General features: G+C 39.0%; 3 protein-coding genes across 6 annotated transcripts in view; 1 reads left to right on the top strand and 2 right to left on the bottom strand.

Moving 5' to 3' along the window:
- Positions 1–803: 803 nt before the first annotated feature.
- On the bottom strand, positions 804–18,602 carry LOC123773980 (uncharacterized). Of its 4 annotated transcripts, none has more exons than XM_069318709.1 (7): positions 18,497–18,602; positions 15,205–15,720; positions 14,037–14,609; positions 12,128–12,475; positions 7,230–7,423; positions 6,674–6,779; positions 804–3,963 (listed from the first exon to the last, which is right to left on the bottom strand). In XM_069318709.1, the coding sequence occupies exons 2-7, from the start codon at positions 15,716–15,718 to the stop codon at positions 3,836–3,838; spliced, it is 1,863 nt and encodes a 620-aa protein (XP_069174810.1). In that variant the 5' UTR covers positions 15,719–15,720; positions 18,497–18,602; the 3' UTR covers positions 804–3,835. The 4 variants fall into 4 exon arrangements, with proteins under 4 accessions (XP_069174810.1, XP_045623962.2, XP_069174809.1 ...); XM_045768006.2 differs by lacking the exon at positions 18,497–18,602 and adding an exon at positions 18,111–18,234; XM_069318708.1 differs by lacking the exon at positions 18,497–18,602 and adding an exon at positions 18,050–18,183.
- On the top strand, positions 18,552–23,560 carry LOC123773979 (probable U3 small nucleolar RNA-associated protein 11). Its single transcript, XM_045768005.2, has 7 exons — positions 18,552–18,740; positions 19,404–19,555; positions 20,100–20,202; positions 20,717–20,915; positions 22,018–22,142; positions 22,618–22,728; positions 23,350–23,560. Exons 2-7 carry the CDS (start codon positions 19,437–19,439, stop codon positions 23,446–23,448), a joined length of 756 nt encoding a protein of 251 aa, XP_045623961.2. The 5' UTR covers positions 18,552–18,740; positions 19,404–19,436; the 3' UTR covers positions 23,449–23,560.
- Positions 23,561–25,083: 1,523 nt separating this feature from the next.
- The window catches only part of Sh3beta (SH3 domain binding glutamate rich protein Sh3beta), a 65,995-nt gene continuing 63,948 nt past the window's right edge, over positions 25,084–27,130 (bottom strand). The window contains exon 6 of the mRNA XM_045768004.2: positions 25,084–26,649. Within this exon, the coding sequence (XP_045623960.1) occupies positions 26,645–26,649 (5 nt within the window). The 3' untranslated portion in view covers positions 25,084–26,644. The remainder of the gene's footprint in view (positions 26,650–27,130) is intronic.

Genomic DNA, 27,130 nt, shown 5'->3' with positions numbered 1-27,130 from the left:
CTCTGCCCATTGTTTCTCGCCGGCGCCTGGGATCGAACCCAGGACCACAGAATCACAAGTCCAGCGTGCTGTCCGCTCGACCGACCGGCTCCCTGAAGAACAGCAACAGTGATTTAATATTTATAGCTGATACAAACAAAATACTTAATGGACCCATTAGTACAGTCAGGTTCGTTCTTGACTCGGTAGATAATTTCGGGAGGGACTGAAATAATTGGGTGCATTTCCTGTCACCTAATGCACCTGTTCACCTAGCAGTAAGTAAGTGCTCAGGAGCTATTCAGCTTCTTGTGGGGTTGCATCCTGGCCGAGGTCAGTAATTCGACCTTGGGGGGAAGAGGAGGGAAGGGGGACCCTTGATACCTGTATGTATAAGGCCGACATCAGAGCCCAACTCCATAGTCTCCCGAGACTGATGGATGCCTACTACTAAGCCTAAAGTGTATAAATAAACATCCCTGTGGCATAGTGGTAAGAGACTCGCCCAGACTTTCACGAGCGATTTGGCCTGGGTTCGTATCCTGGCCGGGGAGGATTGACTGGGCGCCAATCCTTAACTGTAGCCTCTGTTCACCCAGCAGTGCATGGGTACCCGGTTGTTAAACGATTTTGCGAGTCATAGTCCGGGGAAAATTAGGATTAAGGACCTGCCCAAAACACTATGCATGCTAGTGGCTCTACAAGAATGTAAAAGCTCTTGTACATATAAATAAATAAAAATAAAGAAATACACTTGCTGCCTGTCTCTCGACACAATGAATTATTATTAATCATTATCAAAGGAATGGACAAGAAACAGGAGACTTTTTAGCACTGTTTTTCACAGACTTAAAATAATATAATTCAGGCAGCCATTACAAGAACAAAGTGATACAAAACTAGTGCACAAGGAACAACAACTTCAACCAGTATAATGTAGGACAGAACGGATAAGTTACAAATGTTAAGAATTTTATTTATTTGTCTCAAACAAAAATACACATTTATTCATGGTTGAGGCAAAGAGACATGTTATTGTTAGTATTTTCTCTTTGTAGATTAAGAAGAAGGAAAGGAAAAAATCCAATAGTGAAACCAACATTAAACATGTCCCAAATAAAGAATCCTTGTTTATATGAAAAACAAAAAAATTATGCTAGTTAGCATTCCAACATACTTTTCACATATATTTTTATTTATATACTATATATACATATATTGCATGAATGCAAGGGGCAAAAACACATCGTAATTCTATTTATACGATACCGACTTAACACATTAAACAAAAACTGACAAAAACAAAATAGACAAAAATGAAATTCCTTGCAATTTTTTTTTTAAGTTATGGCAAGGATCATTCAACCATTGCTATATTTTGCCTTATTTCTTAATATCACTTTTTTTTCAAGAGCAGAAGTTTTTATTTCACCGGCGATATTTAGAGTGGATCTCTGATCCCCCATGTCATTGCGAGAAAGTCAGATTCCCGTTCCCTCGGTAGGTTCATATATATCTTGGGAGGCCTTTTGCTACTTGTACCTAAGCCCAGACTAGGTAATGAGGGGGAACCAGCTCAAAAATCAAAACAAAGCTGTGTTAGTGGACAAGAGTGTGTGTTGGCCCCTCGGATAGATGGCTGGAAAGCTAAGCGTCGGCCACCACTCTAACCACTTTACTGGCATGTTTATTAGGACAACATGCAAATATGAAACTTGTGTAACCTTTTTCAAAAAAATAACCCGTGTCCAAAATGTAAGTTTATGTCTATGCCAACTATTTCTGTTAATACAGATGTTAACTGCTTATTTGTGAGAGTAATATACATGCACCAGTATCTTTAAATACTTTATTAGATGCCACACACAAGCTTATTCATCATGAATTACTCACCAATTTACTCTTGATGGTGTATGAATTATTAACAACCTTCTAAAACAATAATAAAGCTTATGTAGATCAAGAACTCTCACAAACTTTTGTAGATCAAAATCAACATAACTCTCACAAGATGATCAAGTTCTTTAACTCCCATCACGGGCAGCCAGCTAGCGTGCAGCAAATGTGTTATGACTGATATAAATGCAAAGATATAATATATTGCCACTAAGCTACATCCCATTGACAGGTAAAAATGAAAGTGTATACCAAACACAATGCAGCAAACATTCAAACTTTCCCTTTAAAGAAATTATATATAATTTTATTTTAAAATAATTTTTTATTTTACTCAAACAAAATAAAACATTTTTTGTACATTCTGAAAGTTCCAGGTATTCTTTGCTAATGATTCCCCTCAACATTTCTGGCATGATAAGGGTCGAGACAAAATAATCACATAGCCTGTGTGTGTGTATCTAGTCGCACATGTTTTCCTTGTTTTGACAAACATTTTATTATCACAAACAGAGATCACACTAACGTGATGCATCAAATGAACAAATTCACAAGGGCCGTGACGAGGATTCGAACCTGCGTCCGGGAGCATCCCAGACACTGCCTTAATCGACTGAGCTACGACAGGATAAAAGGGTTGAAGCCGAAGTTCTACTGAACTTACTGGATGCGCCTGGGATGCTCCCGGACGCAGATTCGAATCCTCGTCACGGCCCTTGTGGATTTGTTCATATTTTATGATATTCTTGCAACATGGTCCCTCTAACATTCGGCAACTCGTGCTGGACGCCAAGAAGAGACACACAGCAGGCAATATTTCCCACTCGTCTACATCATCAGTGTCCTTTATACATTACACATTTTTCGCTGGGAAGACTACTGTACTTAACGATAATGCTCGGGCAGGCATTTCATTTAGATGTGAACGCGAGAAAGGGTGACCTTAGGATGTGTATGCAGCGCATCAATATTTGTTCTCATACATCATCATCTTGCAGTGTGATGATGTATCATTTTGTGTAGCACAAGGTTTTCCTAGTTGGCATCTCTCAGGGGTTTACTCTATATACATGAATGGTAATGTAACTCATGTACAATAAATTGAATACATACATGAACAGAAGTCTGAGCAACAAAGGATAATAGAGAAAATAATACAAAAGAAAACCTAAAAAAAAAAAAAAAAAAAAAAAAAAAAAAAAAAAAAAAAAAAAAAAAAAAAAAAAAAAAAAAAAAAAAAATTTTTGCTTGAAAATACTGCAATATAATTCTAACAATGCTGCATAGTTTGGCAAGTACTACAGTATTTGTGTGGATGTGCACTCCAATACGATTCCTTCTCGCATTCATGCACAAGACAAAATGATACATATTGAGTATTTAAAACAATGCCAAACATTACTGAAAGTCCCAATTGAAGATCTAACAAAATATAAAAAAGCATCCATTAAATAATGAAATGCAATATACAAAAAAAAAAAAAAGTTAAAAAAATTGGTACACTACAATTGAGAATAAAGTGAGAAACCTCCCGAGATTGCAAATTCAATCAATACTAAAATTGCTAAGACGATATCTTCTGGAAAGAAAGAGTACTTATTATAGTATAAAATTAGTTTTCAGAGACTACCAAACACACTGGCATATGCAGTGTTTTGCTATTCAGCAAATAAAATAAGGCACATCTTAAGCATGAAGTTAATCCTTAGAAACCTCCTTCAGGTATGTAGAGACAATACAAGAATAATACATACAATTCTAAATACTATACCCGGTATATTATGAGAATATCGGATATTATTTCAGATTACTGTAATGATTTGGATTGGATGTAAAAGGGTTGGCCAGAAAAAGAATAACAAGAAAATCGATCACAAACCCAGCATATAATACAATTTAAATTTTTATTAGTGATTAAATGAGGATTAACTGTTGAATGATCCTTCAACTACCCCGGTGATTAACTACATCTCTGTATTGGAACACTCATCATGTCACTGCTGGATGATGTCGTCGTTGTAGATCCTAAATAAATGAAGAGCTTCAATATCTTGCATTTCCCGTCTTTAACTACTGATACCTTTTTACCTGTGGATTAAACAAAGGAAATGCATAAATATCAAACGAAAAGAATAACAAATATAAAGTATAAAGTTATCTTTTAACCTAAAGATAGATAAAGCAAACTTGTGTGAAATAGGCACTCATACAAGTGGGAGAAAATTTGTGGAATGTAGCAAAAGGCTCGAGGGCAAGTATGGAAATAAGGGGAAAAAACTATCATAAACAGTAACTGCCTAACCCCATTTTTAACAATGGATTGCAACCAACATTCACTATACTTAAGCTGTAAATGTACGAGAGAGAATTTCCCTTCGAGGGTCGAGGCCAGACATTTGGGGCTAGTTTTATTAAACTTTGCATGATTAATTTAATTGTGATTTTATCAGGAGTATCATATGGGAAGGGGGGGGGGGTGGGTGGGTGGAGTTGGCCCAGTGGTCTCTGATGGTGGAGCACTGGGCTAACTCCGTCAATGCCCCTTCTTGATGAAGTTTGTGGATGTGAAACATTAAGCCCTAAGTCCATAGACTTTAGATGTTAGCATTAGTTTTCAGATACTGTACATACTGATCTTTAAAACACATGTTCAGATGTCAGATTTGCATACAGAGAACAATCTTCTGGTTACATTGACAGGAAATGGGAGTGTGTGGGGAGGAGACTTGGCAAGTGCGTGTCGGCAGGGATGTAGGAGATGGGAAGGGAGTGTGTGTGTTCATGGAGGGAGGAGACCAGGTAAAATCGTGTGTGAATAGGCAGGGAAGGGACAGGAGTGAATGTTGGAAGGACACTGGGAGGGTTTGTGGGGGATATGATTAGGATGCGGGGGAGGATGTGTAGGTGAAAGATGAGGGTATGGGAGGGGTGAGGAGGGTGTGGTAGGGAATTGAAGAATGTGTGAATATGTTTATTGTGATGAAGACATTGTGTATTGAAGATTGTTACAGTAGGGAGACAGGTGAGTGTACAGGAAGATGAAGTGTGTGCGGGATATCTGGGGCACTGGATCGACCCTGGTACCACTGAGTACCTCAATCATCTAGTGCGTAGAAAAAAAGATTCTAAAAACTAAATACTGTAGCTGGCTAAGAAAACTTTGTTACATGGAACAAATTTACAGTGTAACTAAGTTTATGAAGCATTAAAACAAAACATACAACATGTCTCATGCATCACTAAAACATTCAGAGCAGAAATATAATAATTTTGTCTCCATAATTATGTACTTTACAATAACACAAATTATACCAAATTGGGGAATAGCACAAGGCCCACTAAACAGCAGTCCAGCCAGGTCAATTGATCTTAACAACTAAATCGACCTTTAGGTAGGTATCTCTTGCACCATTAAGTCTAAGATTGCTGCACCACATATAAAATGACCATACAATATGTCATGATAATAAGCCTCTAACTCAATAGATTTTTTATTGAAAGCATCTAGTACAGTTGGGCTATATTTTCATCAGCTTTATGTATTACCTCTCTCATGATTGTTATGAGCCAACAAGAGACCCACTACCTTACAAGTCACAGTGTGAAAAGCTGGCACAGCCAAAATCACAGTCATCATTAACAAAAGTACAGAAGGCATACACACACGAAGGTGAAATAAACTTTGGACTTAACAAGAGGCACATCATAAACAGCAGGGGCCATTTAGATTAAAAAAAAAACCCACACCCATTAAACTGCATCAGGACTAAATGCTGGATGGGATCTCTCCACAATACCACGACCAGCAAAAATGAGGTAAATGAGCATCATTAAAACCTCTGGTGACACTACAATAAGGAAGGCCTGCTGTGTAAAAGCATAAAAATGCACATGGCATGGGCCCTCCAAACCTCCATACCCAAACCAATGGAGAAGGGCAAGGTCACTGTAGCTAGACTAAACGAGAATGAACCATTTCCACACTTCTCATAAAAACACCTTCCATGAAGTACAGCCCACAATTTCCCTGACAGGATGATGTGCATGTGTGCAGATGAAATTCATATAATAAACAAGGGCTTAGAAGAGGAGTTTGACCAGTTGAAGGATACCGATGAGCCTCAGGAAATATCTTAGGTTCCCACAATCAGCACCAAGGAAAAGAACTTTTCAATCAAGTTGAAGCAGACTGCAAAGCTCAGACATGCAAAACAACTGTGCATCACACCATGAAGCTAACACAACAACATGGAAGCTGCCTGTTCAGAAACTAAATCTCAAGAATAACCAAACTATAAATTATTCCCTACAGAGCTGCATACATAAATATGGCGAAGCTGGCCAAAAAGTGAGTGGCCACCTACCCTAAGCACTATTAGTCTTACCAAAGTCCAGTAGCACTATTACCGCTGCCACCTGGTGGTGGTCAATGTAGTGAGTAGTTGTGCTAGTTATGTAATTTCAGTATGATTCCTAGTTCCTTTAGAGATCCCAATGATCATTTGAAGGAGTTGTCGAGGGGTTTGATATGTACTTAGGTGTCATAGTAAGCACCTGTTCTCGTATGTATACCAGTGTATGCTCTATAATGTGTGCTCATCTTTAGAATACAGGACTATCAATTTTTCAAGATTATTTTTCGAGGGGCTCAAAGTCACTCAGGGTCTAGCATATTAGCGAAGATCTCAATGGGCCCAGTGAGCATTGGGTTCATGCTTAGAAAGCATTTACTCAATAGTCATTAACTGTGTCCTACTACAAATACATATAATATATTGTACTAAACAGAATTTCCTACCACTTGTTATGGCGACTTCTGTTCTAGTCTCTAGATAAACAATCTTTCCTTTTGCCGTTGCATCGGTCATCTTCAAAGTGCCAAGTCCTTCAATCACAAACAGTTTCTGAAATGTTAATATAAACAAATAATAAATGTATCATAGGCAATTAAATTAAAACTGGCTACATTTTATAAATACTATTTAAGATCAACAAGCAGGAAAAGGTGTATAAATAACCGGTTTCCAGCTTCATTCAAGTAGATTAAACAGAAACCCTTAGCTCCCAGCTGCAGATAAATTGATGAAATACAAGAATTAACCTAAAATTCTATAATTTTCACAAGTACAATGTAAGGAAAAATACAACTAGCAGCACAGACATATTAACCCTTAAACAGCTCCAATTACTACTTGTGATTACCTTCCAGGAACAAATTGCCATATATAATTTTTTCCCATTTGATTTAACTATTTTTTTTGTCAGGTACACCATGATGCAGTCCTCTAAAATAGTTGAGCAGTCCAAGGGTTAAGGGCTGAGAAAGGCAATTAAATAAGATGGTTTCCTCTTACCGTTTCCCTTGTAGTGACCCACACTAGCTGACCCCATTCCACAAAGGCAAATCCTGCATAGGTATCAAACTCCTCGTCTTGGAAGCACCGGGCAAGATAACACCTACAGCGTTTCGATACTGTCTCGATAAAGTTCAAGTCCTTAAACTGTGTCACCTTTATTGTTGGTGGGACTGGGCTTTCCTCCTTTGTCTCTATAAAAGAAGAAAAAATAAATCAGGTGAAAACTTATCTGCCCTTAATGGTAATTGATAGAGGACCACAAAGTAAATACAGTACTGTACTTTTGTGTTTTGCAACTAAAAATATACAATTTCTAGGTAAGTATGCTTATTAGTTGCATTTAAGATAATTTTCTATACATTTAAAGCATGTATGGTTTTGCAATGTGCATTGCAAGACTCACCACATTCATTATTATTTCTACGAGAGAAACAACACACACTACATATGAAGTAGAGTACTACCAAGAAAAAAGTCATGAATTATAACTCATCCAGGATGCCACAGCACAGCCTACTTACTTATTTGTAAAAAATCTCTTACTTTGCCCAAATCACTTTCTGATCCATATGAGTATTCCTGTCCCATTTTGATATTCCTATCCTAGCCACACACAAGCCAAACTTAGTATTAGTGGAGAGGGGCGTCCTAAGTCTTAAAACCCCTGTAAAGAGAGAGAGAAACCTAAATATCACTCAAATTAATATTTAGATGATCCCATAATCCATATATATTATGGCCTCTTAAAACTTCCTTCTCAACAGGTAGTAGAAAGAATGACGACTCTCCCGTCAACGATTCCAAGGATCACCGTCCCCGCAACCCAGTCCCTGACATGGCCTCCTGGTTGGTGGTCTGATCAACCAGGCTGTTCAATGCAGCTGTTCACAGCCTTACATATGAGTCACAGCCTGGTCGATCAGGTATCCTTTAAAGGATTCAACATTTTTCTAGTTATGGGGAAGCTTATAAAGCACACTGCAAAAAACCAGCATTGAATGTGATGAAACGCCATTTTCTAGACGAGCCCCAGAGGCTCCCCGGAGCTTACCGAGCTGATATGTATATACAGTATTAGACCTTGGCATCAGTCGATGGAGTTCTTGCCTACTGGGGACCACGAGCCAGAACCTGGCCACCTCAGAGAAGCACGAGGAGCAGTAGCCTATGGAAACCCCCATGTGTTTGGAAGCATTCCATGTCTGGAATTCCGGGGTTTGACACCCAGAAAGGTAGGCGTAACAAAACAAACCCCCACTTGGTAAAAATTGCTACCTAAAGCCGAATCATGGAGGTAGAACTTCCAAACTAATACAAGCAAACGTCACAAACGCTGTTGCACCGATCATCCACTACAGCATTAAATTCTGAGGCTGAGCATCAAAACGAGTGCAAAAACCGCCGACCAGAGGGTACTGGGGAGATTCGGGGCTCACCCAGAGCTGCTCCCATTCTGTGGGGAGCCCCTATGACTCCCCAGAGCTACCTAAACAAAGAAAAGTGACAAGAGGGACTTACCCAGGAGGTAGCCGCCACTTGTGGCTCAACTCGAAGTTGAGACAACTGCCTGCGACCCAAAGCAACACACACCCGAATAGGCCCAGGAATGTTGACTAAGTAACGTGTGGCCAGGACCCTGTTTAACCTCCAAAATCCCTGTGCCATGTCAACCCAAGGCATGTTACCAGAGACGGCAGCCAAAGCAGCAAACTTACGAACTTCATGGGCATAGATAGATAGACCTATCTATGATTATGAAGTTCGGATAGACCACAGGCACAAGGATACACCACAGGTTGGCTGGACCGAATAACCCCATGGACGACCTGGAAGACCCGAACCCTGGAACAAAGAACAAGGGAAACCGGGTCAACCCAAAACGCATTTCCAGCTACAGAGGCCGTGGCACACAGGTAATGATGCAGAGCCACAACCGGACACAACACATGATGCACTCCCGGCCTAACCAACCAAGCATCAATGACCCAAGGACCCCTTCGGAAAACCACCAACTCATTTTTCATCAGAAAAGGAGACGGCTGCAAACGAACAAACCTACCATCAGGACCGAAAGAGCAGAAACCTCTGTGCTGGAGGAGAGCATGAAGCTCCCTGACCCAACCCCCAGAAGCCAATGCCAACAGGAAAAAAAAAAAGAGCCTTGGAAAAACAATCTTTTACCGGAGGGGCCACCACAAACCGAGGAGAAGAGAAAAAGGAGAGCACCCTGTCTAATTACCAGAACAGGTCAGGTGGTGCATGAGCAGACCAGAGGTGAAACAAAGCATGAGAAAGCTTATGGAACGGAGCGGAAGTAACATCCACCGTGAATGCAAGCTGAAGCGGCTTCGCCAGCGCCGCATGATACTAGGCGACAGTATTAGGCATCAAATGACAGTCCTGAAAAAAACAAAAAGGAAAGGACAAGACAACCCCTATCCTAAAATATTTTATCAACCTACGAAAAGATAGAAAATGGGGGAAAGAGCACAAGGAAATTTTATACTGTCGCCAAGACAAAGCTCACAGGTGGGACACCATCAATAAAGCCACCTGATCACCATACAAGTGGTGATAAACCAGCGTCAGAAAGACCAGATGTGAAGAGCGGAGGAGAAAACTGAACCAGCCAGGTACCTGACCAGGCTGATCTGCTGAAATAGGCGGAGCCGTGGAAAACATTGCGAGTTCGTACACCGAGCAAGCAGCACCTGAAACCAAGGCTGAGCCGGCCACCAAGGAGCCAACAGGATTACTCTCCCCTGATAAATCTCCAACTGAACCAGGACTCAAAATAACAGCTGGACCGGGGGAAAGAGGTACAGGTAACCTCACCTCAACTGGTCCCGTCAAAAGGCATCTACCGCGATGGCCTTGCACTTGGGGAAGGGCGTCACATACACAGGAAGATGCCAGGACCACACCGACGCAAAGCGGTCCACGTCCGGGAGTCTATACATCCGGCAGAGCCAACTGAAGGAGACGGCATCGATTGTACATCCCGTGGACAGGGGAATGAACGGAGACAGGCAGCCGCGAACGCCCAAACCGTGCTGTGAGCCTAATGGAAGGACGGATCCCACTGCCCCTGGCTGGCCTGGTGAGCACTGCTCACAAAGCCCCAGCCGAGAACCGAGGCATCCGTGAACACATTGAGTGAGGACTTGGGTAGGCACCAAAGCACTGAACAAAAAAAAAACAAAGAGGAAGCCAGCGACGCAGCATTGAGTGTGGTGGCTGCTTTCCGGAGGGGTTCTTGGATTGTTGATGCTTGATTGGCTAGGCTGGGGGTATATCGTGTGTTGTGTCTGGTTTTTGAGCGCCGCGGCGTCTGTAGCCGTGTAGCCATTTTGGGTTGCCCTGGTTCCTTTCTTCCCTATTCGGGGTTTGGGTCTTCTGTCTGTTGGGTCATTCAGAGTTGCCAGTTGTCTTGATTTGTGTTTAGGGCGTGTGGCAACCGCCTCCCGGGTATGTCCCCCTTTTTCCTTATCTTTGGTTAGGTAGCTCCGGGGAGTCAAAGGGGCTTCCTCCAGAAAACCAGCATTGAATGTAATGAAACACTATTTTCTCGGTGAGACCTGGAGGCTACCCGGCAACACTCCAGTCTGCAATTTTTCATATGCTTTTGATACCCAGCCTCAGAACTGGGGTTTTGGGTAGCCAGCATAAGGGGTCTGGGTCTCCCCCTTCCCCCTCTCGGGGAGAGGGGAGCTGTGCAGACGGCGGCGCGGCAACGTGGTGACGTCATGCTCGTTTTTGTTTGGGAAGTTCTGTCTACTAGTTCAGCTTTCAGTAGCAATTTCTTATCCTGAATAGGGGCCTGTTTTGGGATGCTTACCTTTCTGGGTGCCTGACCCGGTTGATGGCAGACATAGAATGCTTCCAATCACATGGGGGGTTTCTATAGGCCACTGCTCCTCCTGCCTCTCTGATGGGGCCAGGCTCTGGCTCGTTGCCCCTGGTAGGCCTAAGAACTCCATTCACACTAACTGATGCCAAAGTTTACATATTCTGTGGCCCCTGGTAGGTCTAAGAACTCCATTCACATTGATGCCAAAGTCTAACACATCCATATCAGCGTGGATAAGCTCCACAGAGCCGAAGGGGCTCCCCCAAGTAAACCTTATACAGTAATTTCTGAAAGGTCTAATAGACCTGGAGCCACAATTTAATTATTTTGTATTATTTTCATATATTTACACTTGAAGAATTCCATAGCTAATTTCTCTAGTTACAGTATTCAATCTTTGGTGTGAAACTTTGAACAGAATTGTGTGTATTTTAAAAGAATTGGGATACAGTACTTCCCTGCAGTCCATGGTAATTAACTTAAATTTTACAAGTACCTAATAGATTTAACTGACATACAGTGCAACATAGGTACTATTTAGATTTTGAAAGCATTTGTGAAATTTTGAATTCCAGTACCAATTGAACTAACAAAAAAGAATAAATCTTGAGGTTATCTCGAGATGATTTCAGGGCTTTTTAGTGTCCCCGCGGCCCGGTCCTCGACCAGGCCTCCACCCCCAGGAAGCAGCCCGTGACAGCTTACTAACACCCAGGTACCTATTTTACTGCTAGGTAACAGGGGCATAGGGTGAAAGAAACTCTGCCCATTGTTTCTCGCCGGCGCCTGGGATCGAACCCGGGACCACAGGATCACAAGTCCAGTGTGCTGTCCGCTCGGCCGACCGGCTCCCGTCAGGTAAAACAGGTACAGTATAACAGTGAACTATTTACATTTTTCAGTTTATTTTATTGAGATGTGTTTTAAGGCCTTCTTGTTTCATCAAGATTACTTATTATTACTCTATCATTTGAATTACTATTCTTAAGGACTCTTTAAAAGACTGATAAAGTTGGTGTCTTATCTTGCACTTCACTGTACTTACCTAAACTCCTCCTCATTCGCTTTAATGGTTTACTGTCTTCGGCATTTGCTGTCTCATCAAGACTATTGGAGATTGGGGAAAAAAGTTTTCTTTTAGACACTGAAGACTCTGTAAAAAGCCTCTGGGGTGACTTGCGAACACAAGCTTTATGTCTGTTAGAATTTACAGCTGGATGTTGGGAGGTTTGAGATTCTTTATCCTTCTTCTTTCTTATAACGGGAAGTTCTTGCTTGTGATGAATGACATCTACTTCACCATTTTCTAAAGCTCTCACTTCAATCTTTTCAAAGTTCCAAAATTCCAGGGGCTTTGTTCGCACTCTTCCCGAGCGTCTAATTGATACAGTGTCTGTTGAAGTACATACTGTATTAAGGTTCTTTAAAGACTTGGGAAAAGCTTAAGAATACAATTAAAGGGAAACTTTGAAGTGTGTGATAAGAATGTACAGTATTGGGTTAATAGATGTTACTAAATACAGTGGCATTTATATTTAGGAAGAGGACCATTCATAAGAGGTAACTCTTAAAAATAAGAGATTCATGTAACAAATATAGTAGAATATTACCATGGTTGTTCAGTGTTTACAGATGGGATCATAAGAGGTATGGTCTTATTGTGTGAGAGTTGTGCGAGCTTAAGTGCATAAAATAAATAAAAATAAATATATACTGTACAGTACTGAAATAAACAGTACAGTACTGTATATAAATCTGATGTCCAAGTATGCAAACAATGTAGTTTTTATAGCAGAGAATGAGATATATATCATATCCAGATTAATTAAATGTTTTGGTCAAATATTATAAGTACTGTAGTAAGGGAAATTATATTTAAGAATGTTAATACACAATTGGTATATATTAGAGACGAGTCCATGAAAGCTATAGATGTGTGTGGTTATAAGTTGCTGAAATTGGGTGGGGGAGGGATACTTCATGGTTTATTGAGAACAAAATAGCTGTGTGCAGAAAAGATAGCTATAGACAAATGTTAAGTGATAGGAGAGAGAAGAAAGGATGTAATAGCTGCAAAATTTTTGCAAGAAAATATGAAATTGGGAAGAGAGGGGGGAGAGAGGGGGGGGAGATGGAGGAGAGGGAATAGGAAAGGGGAAGAGAGGGGGGGAGATAGATGAGGAGGAGGGGGGGAAGAGGAAAGGGAAAGAAAGGGAGGAGATGGATGAGACAAGTGGGGGGGGGGAGAGGAAAGGGGAAGAGAAGAGTAAGAAGACAGGGGGAAAGAGGTGGGGAGGTGAGGGAAAAAGAGGAGGGTGAATAGGGTGAAGAGGGGGAGAGATTGGGAGAGAGGGTGGAAAAAGAGGGAGAAGGAAGGACAGGGTGAAAGAAGGAAGGAAACTCTTAGGAGAAAGTGCCTACCCATTATAACTACAGTATATAGCACTTGCAGGGGGGATCGGGATAAGAAGTTGGAATAGGACGGGGATGGGAAGAAATGGTGTCCAAACATTTGGATGGTTGGGGATTGAATGCCGGCCTGCATGAAGTGAGACAGTCGCTCTACCATCCAGTTTAAGTGGTTTGAGGAGACGGGGAGGAGAGGAGGTGGAGAGGAAAGAGGGGATGAGGAAGGGGGGGGTGAAGAGGGGATAAGAGGGGGGAGGGGGGGGAGGAGCAAGACCCTAGCACCACCAAGTACACCATCTAGTATTTAGTATACAGTACCGTATTGATGCTGTAGTCATCAGGTTCTAGAGGCTGACCAAGTCTAAATATAACAATAAGAGAGACTCCCTAGTAACACTAAATATAAATATACCAAATTATCAGCATTAGTCATAGATTGAATCTTGTTAATATAGATTAGTGAAAACTGAAAATGCAAAAGTTTAAATTCAAATATTCAAAATAATATGCTAAAAAAAAAGACAACTGAGGAAAATTTGACTAACCATTATTGTCTGTTGATGCCTCTGTGTTACTCAACAAAACAACACTACGACCAGGATCACTGGTCTCCTTGGACTGTTTATCACAATGTTTGCGGCGGCCTCTAACAGTTGGCAGTCTTGCAGGCTTCAAAATCATTTGGCTTGGTGGATTTTTCTGCAATGTGGTATTAGTTTGGCAAGTTTGTGATGGAAATTCATTTCTTGTGGTTACCAGTGACACAGTTTCCTGACTTAAATCAGTCTCACATTCCTCAGGAATTGAGTAGATGCTTAGCTGACTAGTCATACTACTTTTCTTAAGACGTCTGTAAGGCAGAAGGCTTGGTATCTTAAAAATGCCATTGTCTGGGTTACCAACTCTGCTCGATTTATGCAAAGGTACTTGTTTGTAGTTCCTCAATTTGGATGTAAAACTGTCATTATTAACTGTACTAGAGAGTATGTTTTGGAAACTGGGTTGATCAAACTTCATCTGGCTCTGGGATGCATTAATGCTGCTATTTTCTGGAGTAAGTGATGCTACAGGTAGCATCTGAATTTTCTTCTTGTCACTGGATTTGTAAGGTAACCAATCTGTAAAGATATGTAATAGCAAATATTGTCCCAATACCATGATATATTCCAGTCTACCACATCTGCTAAAACCCAAATTTATACACATCGTTCACAAATAATCTTGATACATATGGCACCGATGCTATTCACTTGGGTAGAATTTCTTAACCTATATCATCAATCATCTGCTTACATATGGTAGATGTAAACTGAAATTGTAACTTGAAATATTCATGGCAGAATACCAATAGGTTACTGGGAGAAGAAGAAAGAGAAGAGAAAAAACACTTATAATTTAAATTTTTAAATATATATTATTATTATTAATTGTTAAATTATTAAAAATGCCAATATAGCCCTGTGTTGTAGTCACATTAATGACTACAATATTTATGAAATATTGTAGTAAATACTGAAAATGACTACTACACTACAATACACAATATTGACTACTGACTACAATACTTATGAAACTACGTACACAATAAGTTCAGCTATTGCTGCAATCAGAATTTTGTCTTTTGCATATACTGTACTGAACAGCACAGGACTGTATTCTCTGTATACATTTAAATACAGTACTGTACCTGTATTTAACATTTTGCCAACTCACCTGACTTAATTGTGGACATCACAGATGAACCATTCTCTTGCTCGTTATGTTTTTTGATCATTAATTTTGGGGGGTGTTCTTGAGGTACTTCTGTCTCATTTATCCCTTTACTACTTTTTGACACTTTGCTTATTACCGACACATCTTTATTTTCTGTGGCCTTGGTCATGTCATTTTTGCCCACAATTTTCTTAGACTTTGTCTTGTGTTTATTTGAATTTGCATTGTTGGAAGTGGCCTGCAATGTCCTGCTCTGCCTTTCTTGGCCATCTTGAACAGTTGCACGCTTTTTTAAACTTCTAGTTGTTTCAGTTTTCTTATTTTCTACAGGCACACTTTTGTTCCCATGGATGTACTTTGTAGACATAACATTGTAGATAGAGCATTTGCTTAAGTCGTTCAAGTTATATATAATCGTTTCACTTCTTGATTCATCTGGTTTTTCAAAATTCCAAAACTCAACTGGTCGGACAGTTCGACGGCCCGATCGCCGGACCTCTGTTTCACTAACCATATCTAAAGAAATTAAAGGTGAAATCTAAATACGGTATTAAGGAAGTGATAAAATTATAGTAATATATTAGTTATAATGCCTCACAAATAAAGTTTTTCTGCATACTGATCTGCTGATCATATAATATATCTATAAAAACTATTCTTCAGACGTATTTCATTAGAATACAGTATCAAGATATTTTATGTTTAAACACTGTATGAAACTAATTAGTTTCTCAATATACAGGTGTTAGTCCAAGAAAGAAAAGATAGAGCAGAAACAGAAAATACCACATATAACAAAAACTCTTTGATCAATAAGAACATAAGCTTGAACAATCCAATGAACTACTGTAGCATCTTTGTTACCTGGCAATTCATTTTATAAATCATGAGCTCTATATCCAAACCAGTATTTACTCAGGCCTTTTCCTAAATAAAGTATAAAATTTGTATCCATTGTTCTATTTATAACCCCATTGTTAATTTTTAAATAAGAATGCAATGCACCTCTATCTTTTTTAACAAGTCTTTCTTGAGGCATGCTATTAAATGTTATGCTGAAGTCAAAATATAAAATGCTGAGCTTTCTATCAGGTGCTTGAAGTAAGCTGAAAAAGAGAGAGGGAAGCGAGATTTGTTAAACACAAGCGGCTCTTATTAAAATAATATATTTCAGTATATGCTCATATGTTTACACATATTCAGTATGTCAAGATTATACTGTAGCTCAATTATGGTCATGCACCAGTCACTCTTCAAGGTCACCATACTGGCAGGGAAACATACAATGATAGCATGAGTTAAACATTACTTAAACAATATATATTATATTTACAGTATATCCCAGATGTAAATATCCCAGTATCCTAATTACCTTTATCACTTAACCTACCTCTGCACTGGTATCTTTGTTTGAATATGGCTTTCTTTTTTTCGATAAGGTTTTCGAGTAACAAGTTATTCATATTAGATAATTACTTAATCTAATTATATTAATTTATATGGTACACAATGTCTGGGTTTTAACTAGAAAGCTGTTTTGTAAATCTTGCATTTGCACAAAAACCATTGTGACAACTATCCAACCTCAAAAATCTCTCAATCATGAGAAACAACCCATCCACTGATGAAAATATCTTGACTAACTACAAACAAGCTTATACAGTATAGCCAACAAATATTCATAAATTGCCCACATGAAGCCTAAAAAACAATAACTAGGCCTAACTTATGTAGCAAATGCAGTGCCTTCAGCTAGGGTGCCACATAACTACTGTACAGTCATTAAGAATGAGACTTAACCTTCCCACAAACTTTACACATGAAGATTGTGTAACCATAATATTTCTACAGGTGCCATAGCCTTAACAGAAACACCAAAGGATTGAGAAAATGCAGAACTACTGGCCCATTTTTCTTATATTTTGCCCCAGAGGGCTAGTTTATTGGGCAGTGTCTCTCATAATATGAGTGAACATAACTACCAAAGCAGCATGTATTACACCCCCCACCCCCCTCAATGGGAAGTAAACCCATTGGTTTACATTGTCACTTGTGTTGCCCAACCAACACAAGTGACAACAAACTTGTGTTGGTTAGGCAACAAGTTACTTGTGCCCAACCAACTCATTCATAATGGGGTGAGAATAGCTTGAGCTACCTCATCCCTTTGTGTGTATTTATACCTCAATAAACTTATTTCAATTTCAACTCGTTCATATACTGTATATGGCTATCTTACTTAATATATATATAACTTACACTTACACTTGAAACAACGTCTCTACAGTATATTTTTACATATAAACGTATGAATAGGGAAACCTGCAGATTATTTAATTTTTTTGAGATATATACAAGAGTTGTTACGTTCTTGTACAGCCACTAGTACGCGTAGCGTTTCGGGCAGGTCCCTGGAATATGATCCCTGCCGCGAAGAATCGTTGTTACAACCAAGTACACATTTTACTGTTGCGTTAAACAGAGGCTACAGTTAAGGATTTGCGCCCAGTAAATCCTCCCCGGCCAGGATACGAACCCAGGACAAAGCGCTCGTGGAACGCCAGGCAAGTGTCTTACCACTACACCACGGAGACTGGTAAACCATAACTTAATTTCCACTTAGTAAAAATTGCCTTCTTTCTTTTGCCTTACAACTGAACCCCCCCCCCCCCTTGTTCTGTAATTAACGGCTCTACAAATATACACAACAACCGAACCGCTAACCTGACCAAAAAACACAAATACTCGCAACCTAACGACTCGGCGGGGGCCAGCCTACACAAATTACCACCAAAACGCCTCCTTAATACCAGAGCAACATTAAGTATCTCTCCCAGGAGACCACCTGTAGCCAACACCGAAGTAGCCACAGGCGTGGACGACAGGTGTAACCCGTGTGTAGTGACCTGTGAGGGCCAGAGAGGCAGGGCCAGAGAGCCAGGGGAAGCCCAGGCACACCTATACGACGACCGCCATCAATACAAACTGAACGGGCTCGCAGGGACCCGGCGTATACCACTGTTTACATTCTGCTCTCTCAATACATTATATAGTTTTTTTACCCTTAAGTGGGTAATATTTGATAATTACAGGTATACAAATTTATTACTAACAAAACAACTCTGCTCTGAAATTCAGAAGGATGAAAATTATCTCATGAAAATTGCTTTTATATACATAGAATTTTTTATGTTTATAATTATAGTGAAATGTCAACCACAAAAACTCACATGTAATCATATATGCATTAAAATTATAATATGAAAACACTTTCCAAGTTCCTAGAGCTTACACTTGAAGCAGACTGTTGAGGGAGACGAGGGACCCTAAGCCAGCTGTTACCTTTCCATGTGGAGGCGACACAACAACAACACATGGTGGCAGACTCTCCCTGCTCGACTCTCGTCACCTACTAGACGTCTCCTGGGCTGCTGGACTGTACTCGTCACCTGCTAGACGGACAGCAGCTGGTGTAGTGACGAGGGTGGACGTGGTCTTCGTCCAGTCACGCCACGACTTCTTAATCATACGTTGATGTGAGCACTAGCACTAGCTATCAATCTGCTGTACGGTGTCTGTTAATCTTGTTTAAATTACCAATCAAGTTGTCAATGTAATCAATCAGAGCTTTAATATACCAATGTGCTTTAATATACTTACTATTCTCTCTCAAATCATTTTTTTTCTTGCAATGTATCTTATCATTTTATTAATTCTGCTAGAATTTACCTACTTAAAATTCGAACCTACGTCTCTGAGCATCCCAGATGCTGCCTTAATCGACTGAGCTATGACATGGTAAAAGAGTTGAAACCGAAGTTCTACTGAACTTACTGGATCCTGCAGCCTCTCCGAGACACAAACCAGGGTTTTACACAACTCCAGCTTGACATAGCTCGAGTGCATAGGGGAGTTGTGTAAAACCCTGGTTTGTGTCTCGGAGAGGCTGCAGGATCCAGTAAGTTCAGTCGAATTTCGGTTTCAACTCTTTTACCATGTTGTAGCTAAGTCGATTAAGGCAGCGTCTGGGATGCTCACAGATGTAGGTTCGAATCCTCATCACGGCCCTTGTGGATTTGTTCATTGATGCATCACATTATTGTGATTTCTGTGTGTAATGAAGAGATGAGTTTGAAAATAAATTCATCCTAATAAAATGTGTGGCTTCCCCCTCTATATAATTCCATGTTATTTTGCAGCTTTGGAGAGAAGATACGTTAAATTAAGTCATAATGGCATCATTAAAGAATGCGATGAAAACCCAGCGTGTGCACAGGGAACGACATCAGCCTCTTGCCCGTCAGCACCTGGGTGCCTTAGAGAAGAAGAAAGACTACAGGATACGAGCAAAGTTAGTCGTGTTACTTACTGTGTGTTTGTGTGTAATGTATTTGATTAAGGTAGCTCTTCATAGTGTGAGAGGGCTCCAGTTTTAAAAGTAAATTGATTGGTTTAACAACAGGCTGATAATTCTTTTAAGTAAATGGCACATTTGACTAGATTGCTTATATTTGAATGTGAAACAAAATTTCATGCCTAGGTATTCTCTTATTAATGCTTGTGTGTGTGTTATTACATTAATAAATTGTGATGAATATATTCATACATTTTAATTAAAAATACCGTAATTCCTTGTAATACATTTGATAACTTATATTAGAATAACTCTTTATAGTTGTGTGTTATTCATATTTTTTGGCTTGACCTTACTTAGACATTGTACTGAGGAAGGACAATTCAGGAACAGTAGCATAGAAAGGCTTCTCGACTTGTTATAAGAGGTAAATAGATTGTACAGTATAGCAATGCCTTTAAGTATGTCATTCTGTGTTTCTTTATCCATTTCTTAAGGATGTTTTCTCTTCTGTGTTATTGTCAGTGCTCTTGTATTTCAGAGACCAAAATGCAAAGCGAGAAGCAATAACAACTCTTCGTAAGCGAGCCCTGAACAAGAATCCTGATGAATTTAAATACCATATGATAAACAGTGAACTAAAGGCAAGTGTTTTAGACTGATGTGTGATAGATATTTAGTTAAGTTGGTTATTAATGGAAAACAATAAATATGTAGAAAATTGATATTGTACTAGCGATGAAATAGTGATGAGTGCTGTTGCAAATGGGAGTATGTAGTGTCCTCATTTTTCAGCATAATGTGGTCACTTGACTAAAGGATAGGGAACTATCAGGAGAAAATCCCAAGCCATTATAACTATGTAACACTTGGAAGGGATCAGAATATGGATTTGGGAGGGGATAAAGGGAAGGAATGGTGCCCAACCACTTGGTTGGTCGGGGATTGAATGCCGACCTGCATGAAGCGATACCATCTCTCTACCGTCCAGCCCAAGTGGTTGGACGTCACTTGACTGATTGATGTGTGGGTAGGTCTTGAAAAATTGCAGGATTATTTTTGTCATATTTGTTCTAGGGCTGAAATATGTAATATACCATGTGAAACAATGATTTGTCTTTTAATATTAGTAATTAACTTGTACTTGCTTTTCCACAGGATGGCATACATTTTGAAAAGGTTGAAAATGAGGAGCTTGCTGTAGGTGATGTTGCGCAGGACTTGACATATGTCACTCATCGTATGTCAGTGGAGCGGAAGAAGATTGAAAAGTTGAAAGCACAGTTGCACATACTTGATGTGGGAGATGATGAGCCAAAAAATACACACACACTCTTTGTAGATGATGAAAAAGAAGGTACAGTATGATTATACCAGAATTACTTTGCACTATATAAAAATGCAAAAAAGTTGTAAGTGTATTGCTAGATACAAGAATATAAGATTAAAGGAAACTGCATTAGGCCTGTTTCATTAGGCTTATTAGAACATAAGAACAAAGGAAACTGCATTAGGCCATATGAGGCAGGTCCTGTTTTTATCCACTGAAAAGTATTCATATATATGTTTACCTACCCTTGAAACAGTACAGTGATCTGTAGTCTATTATGTTACACAGTAATTTCTTCCACAAGTCTACAACCCCTTTTTCCAACCCAGTACAGTATTTACTCGGGTCTTTCCCAAATCTAAACTTGTCCATTTTATGTACATTGCTTTGTGTTATAGTGTGTGTTGAGGTATTTAATATCTTATTAATGTACTCTTTTATAACCATTTTTTAATTGATATACTGTACTTTAATCATGTAACCATTTACTTTGTCTATACTAGATAATGTAAATTTAGATTTTCTCATTCTGCTTATCCCTAAAGTCAGTTTCAGCAAATGCAAAAGACAGGAACATGCTCAGTCGAGCAGGACGACATACTGAATAACCATGTAGTTTTGAGCAGCTTTTGACTCGTGTCCTGGACCTTTGATGCACAGTGCCGCCCTAAGTTTAGGGTTTGGCTAGGGGTTCAGGGTTCCACTTTGATGCTTTTTTATTTGGTATGAACTTAATTCCCAGAATCCTTATCAGATCTTGACTTCCTTGGTTCTTGGACATCCGTCTCCTTGGGGATTTGTTTCTGTGTTTATTTGGATTGTGCCACAGTGGTCTGGTGCCTAAATAGACAAACTCTATTCATCCATTCAGTTAATTTTTCTCTGATGCATTTAATTATTTTTTACATATGCCTCATTCACACTTGCAGCTTTGCCACATTTCAACTTTTGCACTAATGCATTTAATTTTTCCATTTACATATACATATTCTGGTTTTCTAGCAAGACTACTCTTTTTCCATTTGTATTCATTAATTCCTTTCATTAGACTGCCTAATTACTATCTCCATCTACTGCTAATTTTGTTCACCAGTTAATATTCTTTCCTGATCATCTTTATTTTTTACAGCCAGAAAGACAAATCCAGCCAAGTTGTTGGACACGCATCCGGCTCTGCTCGGCAGAAGTTTCAATCGCCTGCGCTCCTCTCAGTTATCTCTTCTCAATAATCTGGTTGATCCCTCATCTTTAAAGGTAGGTTCTCTTAAGTATATTACTTAAAATTGAGTTGTGGTCTTGGGGCTTGGAAGAGTCTGTCTTTGCATAATAGGCTTGGCAATGTGTGTGTTCATTTGCAGGCTATTCATGCCCGTGCCACCTCTTGGGTGACTTAATCGTCATCAATCAGTCATGTGGTAGGGAGAGGAGGGTTCTTGGCAATTTGGTGTTTATGAGGGTTGGTAATGTATGTGTTCATGTGTGGGGCTTGGCAACATGTGTGTTTGTGTATGGGGTAGCTTGTGTGGACTTTAGCAATATGTGTGTGTAGGCCTTGGTAAGGTGTATGTTTATTTGTGGGGCTTGGCAGTGTGTGTTGCTTGTTTGAAAGTAGTTTGTAATTAAAATACTTGGTTTGACTTGTGTAGAAGTTTCCATTCTTTATGACATTTATATAAAATCTTTTAACAATGTGTAAAAATATAGTACAGTATTTGCCTTTTATTTTTAGACACTTTCCAATTCCAAGAAGAAGGCTTACAAGGAATTAGCTCATAGGATTGAGAGGGAAAACAAGCTTCGGATTATGCAAGCAAAACTGGAAGTGCGGAAGAAGCTGATGGTAAGTATTTTTACTCTACTCTAGCCTTGTAAAGAATCTGTAATGAGTATTTTGTTAACAAAGATTTGTGCCTCGGAGAGGCTACGGGATCCAGTAAGTTCAGTAGAACTTCGGTTTTAACTCTTTTTTTAACCCTGTCGTAGCTCAGTCGATTAAGACAGTGTCTGGGATGCTCCCGGACGCAGGTTCGAATCCTCGTCACGGCCCTTGTGGATTTGTTCATTTTCTGTCTAAATATTAAGTGTATACATCATACTGTACATATATGTAAATTTGGAACCATACCATATGTGTAACTTTTCATCATAACTACAGTAATAAATTGAACTGGATAAGGGAATGCCTACCAGATAGGAAGTACTGTAAAGTGTTACAAGCAGAGAGGTAGAGTCAGGCTGGAGGCAGGACTTGGGGATCCCCCAACCTGTGAAAACCTCTCTTATCTGCTAAAATTAAAACATATCTAGGTCTTCATACAATTTTCTTGCTTGATGCTATAAATCAGTGTGTCTGCTCCACTATTCTTCTGTACATTTTTATAGATATGTACCTTACTTGAAAATTAACCACTTGCCTACCATGTTAAAAATTTCTTGTGAATTAAATATTTCATAATTTCAGAAAAACAAGGCTATAAATGGAGAAAAACCAAAACTGATACAAGCCGGCACCAATGTGATGGCACCGGTGTACAAGTGGCCTCAACAGCGGAAGAAGTAGATCTCTAACTGCCCAAATTATAAAAAATTATGAAATTAATGATTCAAATACATACACAATACTTAAGTGTTATCATTTAGTAACAATTTGAAAATAAAATTCTGAAATTACATATCTTGTATTCACTTTCTCAATTTTGTATTTTCTTTACATAATAGTTTGAAGGTGTGATGTTAGAGACCAAATAATACTCAGTTTAGCCCAGACTGTAGCCAGAAAGTACATACAAAACTCAAGCCTAGGAGCAGAGCGGACAGCACGCTGGACTTGTGATCCTGTGGTCCCGTGTTCGATCCCGGGCGCCGGTGAGAAACAATGGGCAGTTTCTTTCACCCTATGCCCCTGTTACCTAGCAGTAAAATAGGTACCTGGGTGTTAGCTGTCACGGGCTGCTTCCTGGGGGGTGGAGGCCTGGTCGAGGAGGCCGCGGGGACACTAAAGCCCCGAAATCATCTCAAGATAACCTCAAGAAGCCTTACCAAGAGCTATTTGGCATCACAAGGACTTCCAAATAGCACACTCGCTAGCAACTGATTAACCCATTTCTCTTGACTATCACTAGGTGGCAACACCACAACCAAGGCTTGGATCAGGGTACCAGTACAGTCATATTCTTGCCCTAACCGGGTCCCACTGCAGTTGTTTGGGTAGGTGGCCACCAGAGTTGTTGTTACGTGATCTGTTATCTCTAGAAACTTTTTCAGTGTGAACTAGGCTTGTGCTATATTCTTTAATACCTCTTCAGTGTATTTAGATCAATCTTGTGTGTGGAGTTTTAACCAACCCATCACCAAAAGTTATTTTCTCTGTACCTGGTATGGTTTGTGTTCTCGGTCTTGCCGACTCGAGAATTTTCATGTACATTTGCAATTCTTTGGAAACTGTTCCTGGACAGAAATTGTGCTAATTTCAGCATAAAGTCCTTACATAACTTGGATGAGGCTTTTTTTTTTTTTTTTTTTTTTTTTTTTTTTTTTTTAAATTTTTGCCACCAGAAAAAACATTTAAGTGAACTCTACAATCTTTGCTCTGTTCTTTTATTATGTTAAAAGGTGTCATTGCTAACCTCTGAAATCCCCAGCTACGATCATATTACTCCCAACAAATCCTGCAAGTATTCTAAATTCAGTCACTGTCTTACTTTATCTCCCTTTTATTTTTATTAATTGATGCAATAACAGCTTTCTAATCATCAACACTATTGGTACCACTTCTCAAGCCTGGAAAATTTTTGTATACACACAGTATGCCATTTACCTGATTAATAATTTGAGCTCTTATCAATGATGAAAACCAATAGTATTGGCATGTCCACTTAATCACTTGTTACAATGAAGTCTCCACTTCTACTTTCTTGACCAGTCAAGATTATCTAATATTCCCATTGTATTTCCATCAGTCTTCTGGCTACACTTCTTTACATCTCCAAGCAAGTCTTTTTTTGTTATCGTTTTTTGTAAGCTTAAATCATTCATTGGTTCAGCTTTTAACTCCTGGCTTTCTTCCATTTTCTTATGCATCTTATTAATTATGTATACAATGAAATACCTTATTTATCACTGGCTTTTAGGTATAAAGTATATAAGTAAAACTTCAAATTAGTTAAAATAGGAGGCAGGCAGAATGAACACCACCAAAATTTTCAGCTTTATTTATAAAGTAAAACAGGTACATCCATTTTCTCAGTTTGCAAGATTCCTAAACTTTTTCTTTTCTCTATACAAAAGCTTAGGGATCACTTCAGTTTGGACAGAACAACATTCGAGCCACTTGCATTCAAAAATTATTATCTTCCCTCCCATAAGTCAATTGAAAACAAAAATGTGATACTTTGTCCAATAAGAGTCCAATGTCCAATTGTTTGATTTGTCCAATCAGACCACTGGGTATGGGAGCAAAGAGAACTGAAAAAAGGAAGAAACAATGATAACAAGTAACCATATATCGAAGAATGAACTTCAACCAGTTTCTTGCGCACCAAAAGTGAGAAATATTCTCCAGCTTACGAAACAAAAAAGAGGAGCATAATTTGTTACACACTTCCTTCAGTAATGTGAATAACAATTACTTGTATGATATTTGCTAATGAGTAAATGACCATATGATAAAGATTAAACATGAGGCAATTGAAGGTCACCAGTTATTGCTCTTTACATGACTGTCACACCACACAGGATTTATATATATATACTCCAGTATATTACACTTCATAAAACACCTTTTATTACATACTTAAGGAGTGTTTTACGTGCATGTTATAAGGTATACTGTCGTGTCAGAGCATTACACAGTTTAATACATATTGTAAAATTTCTTTGTTGCTAACATTTACCCCAAGGAATAGTGGTATCACTTTTAAATTACAATACGTGATATGCAGTATGGCTTTTTTTTTTTTGCATAATTTATTCTTTTTAATACTGTACAGTTAAGTTATATTAATAAGTTGATGCAATTTGTGAGGAACTAAAGCTAAGTGTGATACTAATACTGATGCACAGAGAGCAAAACTCATGAAATACATCTTTCTAGTAGAAATGAGTAGTTATACTCTAATTTGTGACATGTACAATTTACATTTTTCTTTTTTTCTTGCTGATATTGCATCAATGAAATAAAGAATTGAAACGCAAACAAAAATTAAGTGTCCTGAATAGATGATACATAACCGATAATATTGTGCGCTGCTTCAGAGATGAAGGTGCTGAAGCATTGGGGGAAATAACAATGAAGCTAATTAGGAACAAGGTGAAATAGGCTGGTGAATGTAAACTAATGGAGAAGTTCTTTTTTTCAGCACATGAAGTGGGAATCAGCCTCATTGTTAAATGAATAGGTTGTGAGCAATTATAGACAGTGGTATCTGACAATCCTCTTGAGTGAGGCTAACTTGGGAGTTCCAGACTGATTTAAGTAGTAACCTAACCCAAGCCACCAGCTATTTAGTACAGTATTTAATTTAAGTAGTGAAACTAACCACCATATAATGTAACTGAAAGTTCACATATATATATATATATGTATTTAGAAAGTTGGGCATTACAATGCAATCAGGTCGTCTCACTGGCTGAACTTCTTCCAAGCTTCTAAATACAGTACCACTGGATTGCCATGAACCCCCTTGCAGAATCTTCACGTGATCACTGGTTCTCGAAAGTGTTTGGTTTCTTCAAGGATCCCGTATCCAATTTACCTCTTATGCTGAAATGAAAAAGAATTATTACAGTATTTTTTACAGCTTTGAAATTTAACTATTGATGACAGACATTTATACTACAGTACAGGTTTCAAGTTAACAGCATTTTATCACAAAATGTAACTTGACAAAACAACTTATACTGTACAGCAGGCATGTGAAACATGCGACCCGCACAAAGGATACTGTAATTCGGTCATTTAATGGGCAAAATTTGCAGTTTTTATAATTTAAACTTAAACTAAATGACTTCAATTAGTCAGGTGTATGTGGCCCTCATGACAACACAGATGTGACACATATGGCCCTTGGGGAACTCTCAGTTTGACATGCCTGCTGACAGTATGTAGTTTACAGATTTATACAGTACTTGCAAATGATTAAACCAAGAGTTAAGATATGTTATGTTAAGAATAGACAGAAATGTGTATTAGATTTTGACAATGCAATATTCAAAGTAAGTTTATGCAAATTCAGATTTCTACA

The sequence above is a fragment of the Procambarus clarkii genome, chromosome 91 (genome assembly GCF_040958095.1).
Source record: "Procambarus clarkii isolate CNS0578487 chromosome 91, FALCON_Pclarkii_2.0, whole genome shotgun sequence".
Classification (NCBI taxonomy): domain Eukaryota; kingdom Metazoa; phylum Arthropoda; class Malacostraca; order Decapoda; family Cambaridae; genus Procambarus; species Procambarus clarkii.
Note: the sequence above shows the minus strand (reverse complement) of the source record. Positions and strands in the feature narration are given on the sequence as shown.

Excerpts from the sequence above, each read along its gene's own strand:
- LOC123773979 (XM_045768005.2), top strand. The coding sequence starts at position 19,437 with ATGGCATCATTAAAGAATGCGATGAAAACCCAGCGTGTGCACAGGGAA. Across the intron at positions 19,556-20,099 it reads GACTACAGGATACGAGCAAA|AGACCAAAATGCAAAGCGAG; the intron begins GTTAGTCGTGTT and ends CTTGTATTTCAG. Across the intron at positions 22,143-22,617 it reads TTGATCCCTCATCTTTAAAG|ACACTTTCCAATTCCAAGAA; the intron begins GTAGGTTCTCTT and ends TTTTATTTTTAG.
- LOC123773980 (XM_069318709.1), bottom strand. The coding sequence starts at position 15,718 with ATGGTTAGTGAAACAGAGGTCCGGCGATCGGGCCGTCGAACTGTCCGA. Across the intron at positions 7,424-12,127 it reads GCGAATGAGGAGGAGTTTAG|AGACAAAGGAGGAAAGCCCA; the intron begins GTAAGTACAGTG and ends CTTCTTTTATAG. Across the intron at positions 3,964-6,673 it reads AGAAGTCGCCATAACAAGTG|GTAAAAAGGTATCAGTAGTT; the intron begins GTAGGAAATTCT and ends TTTAATCCACAG.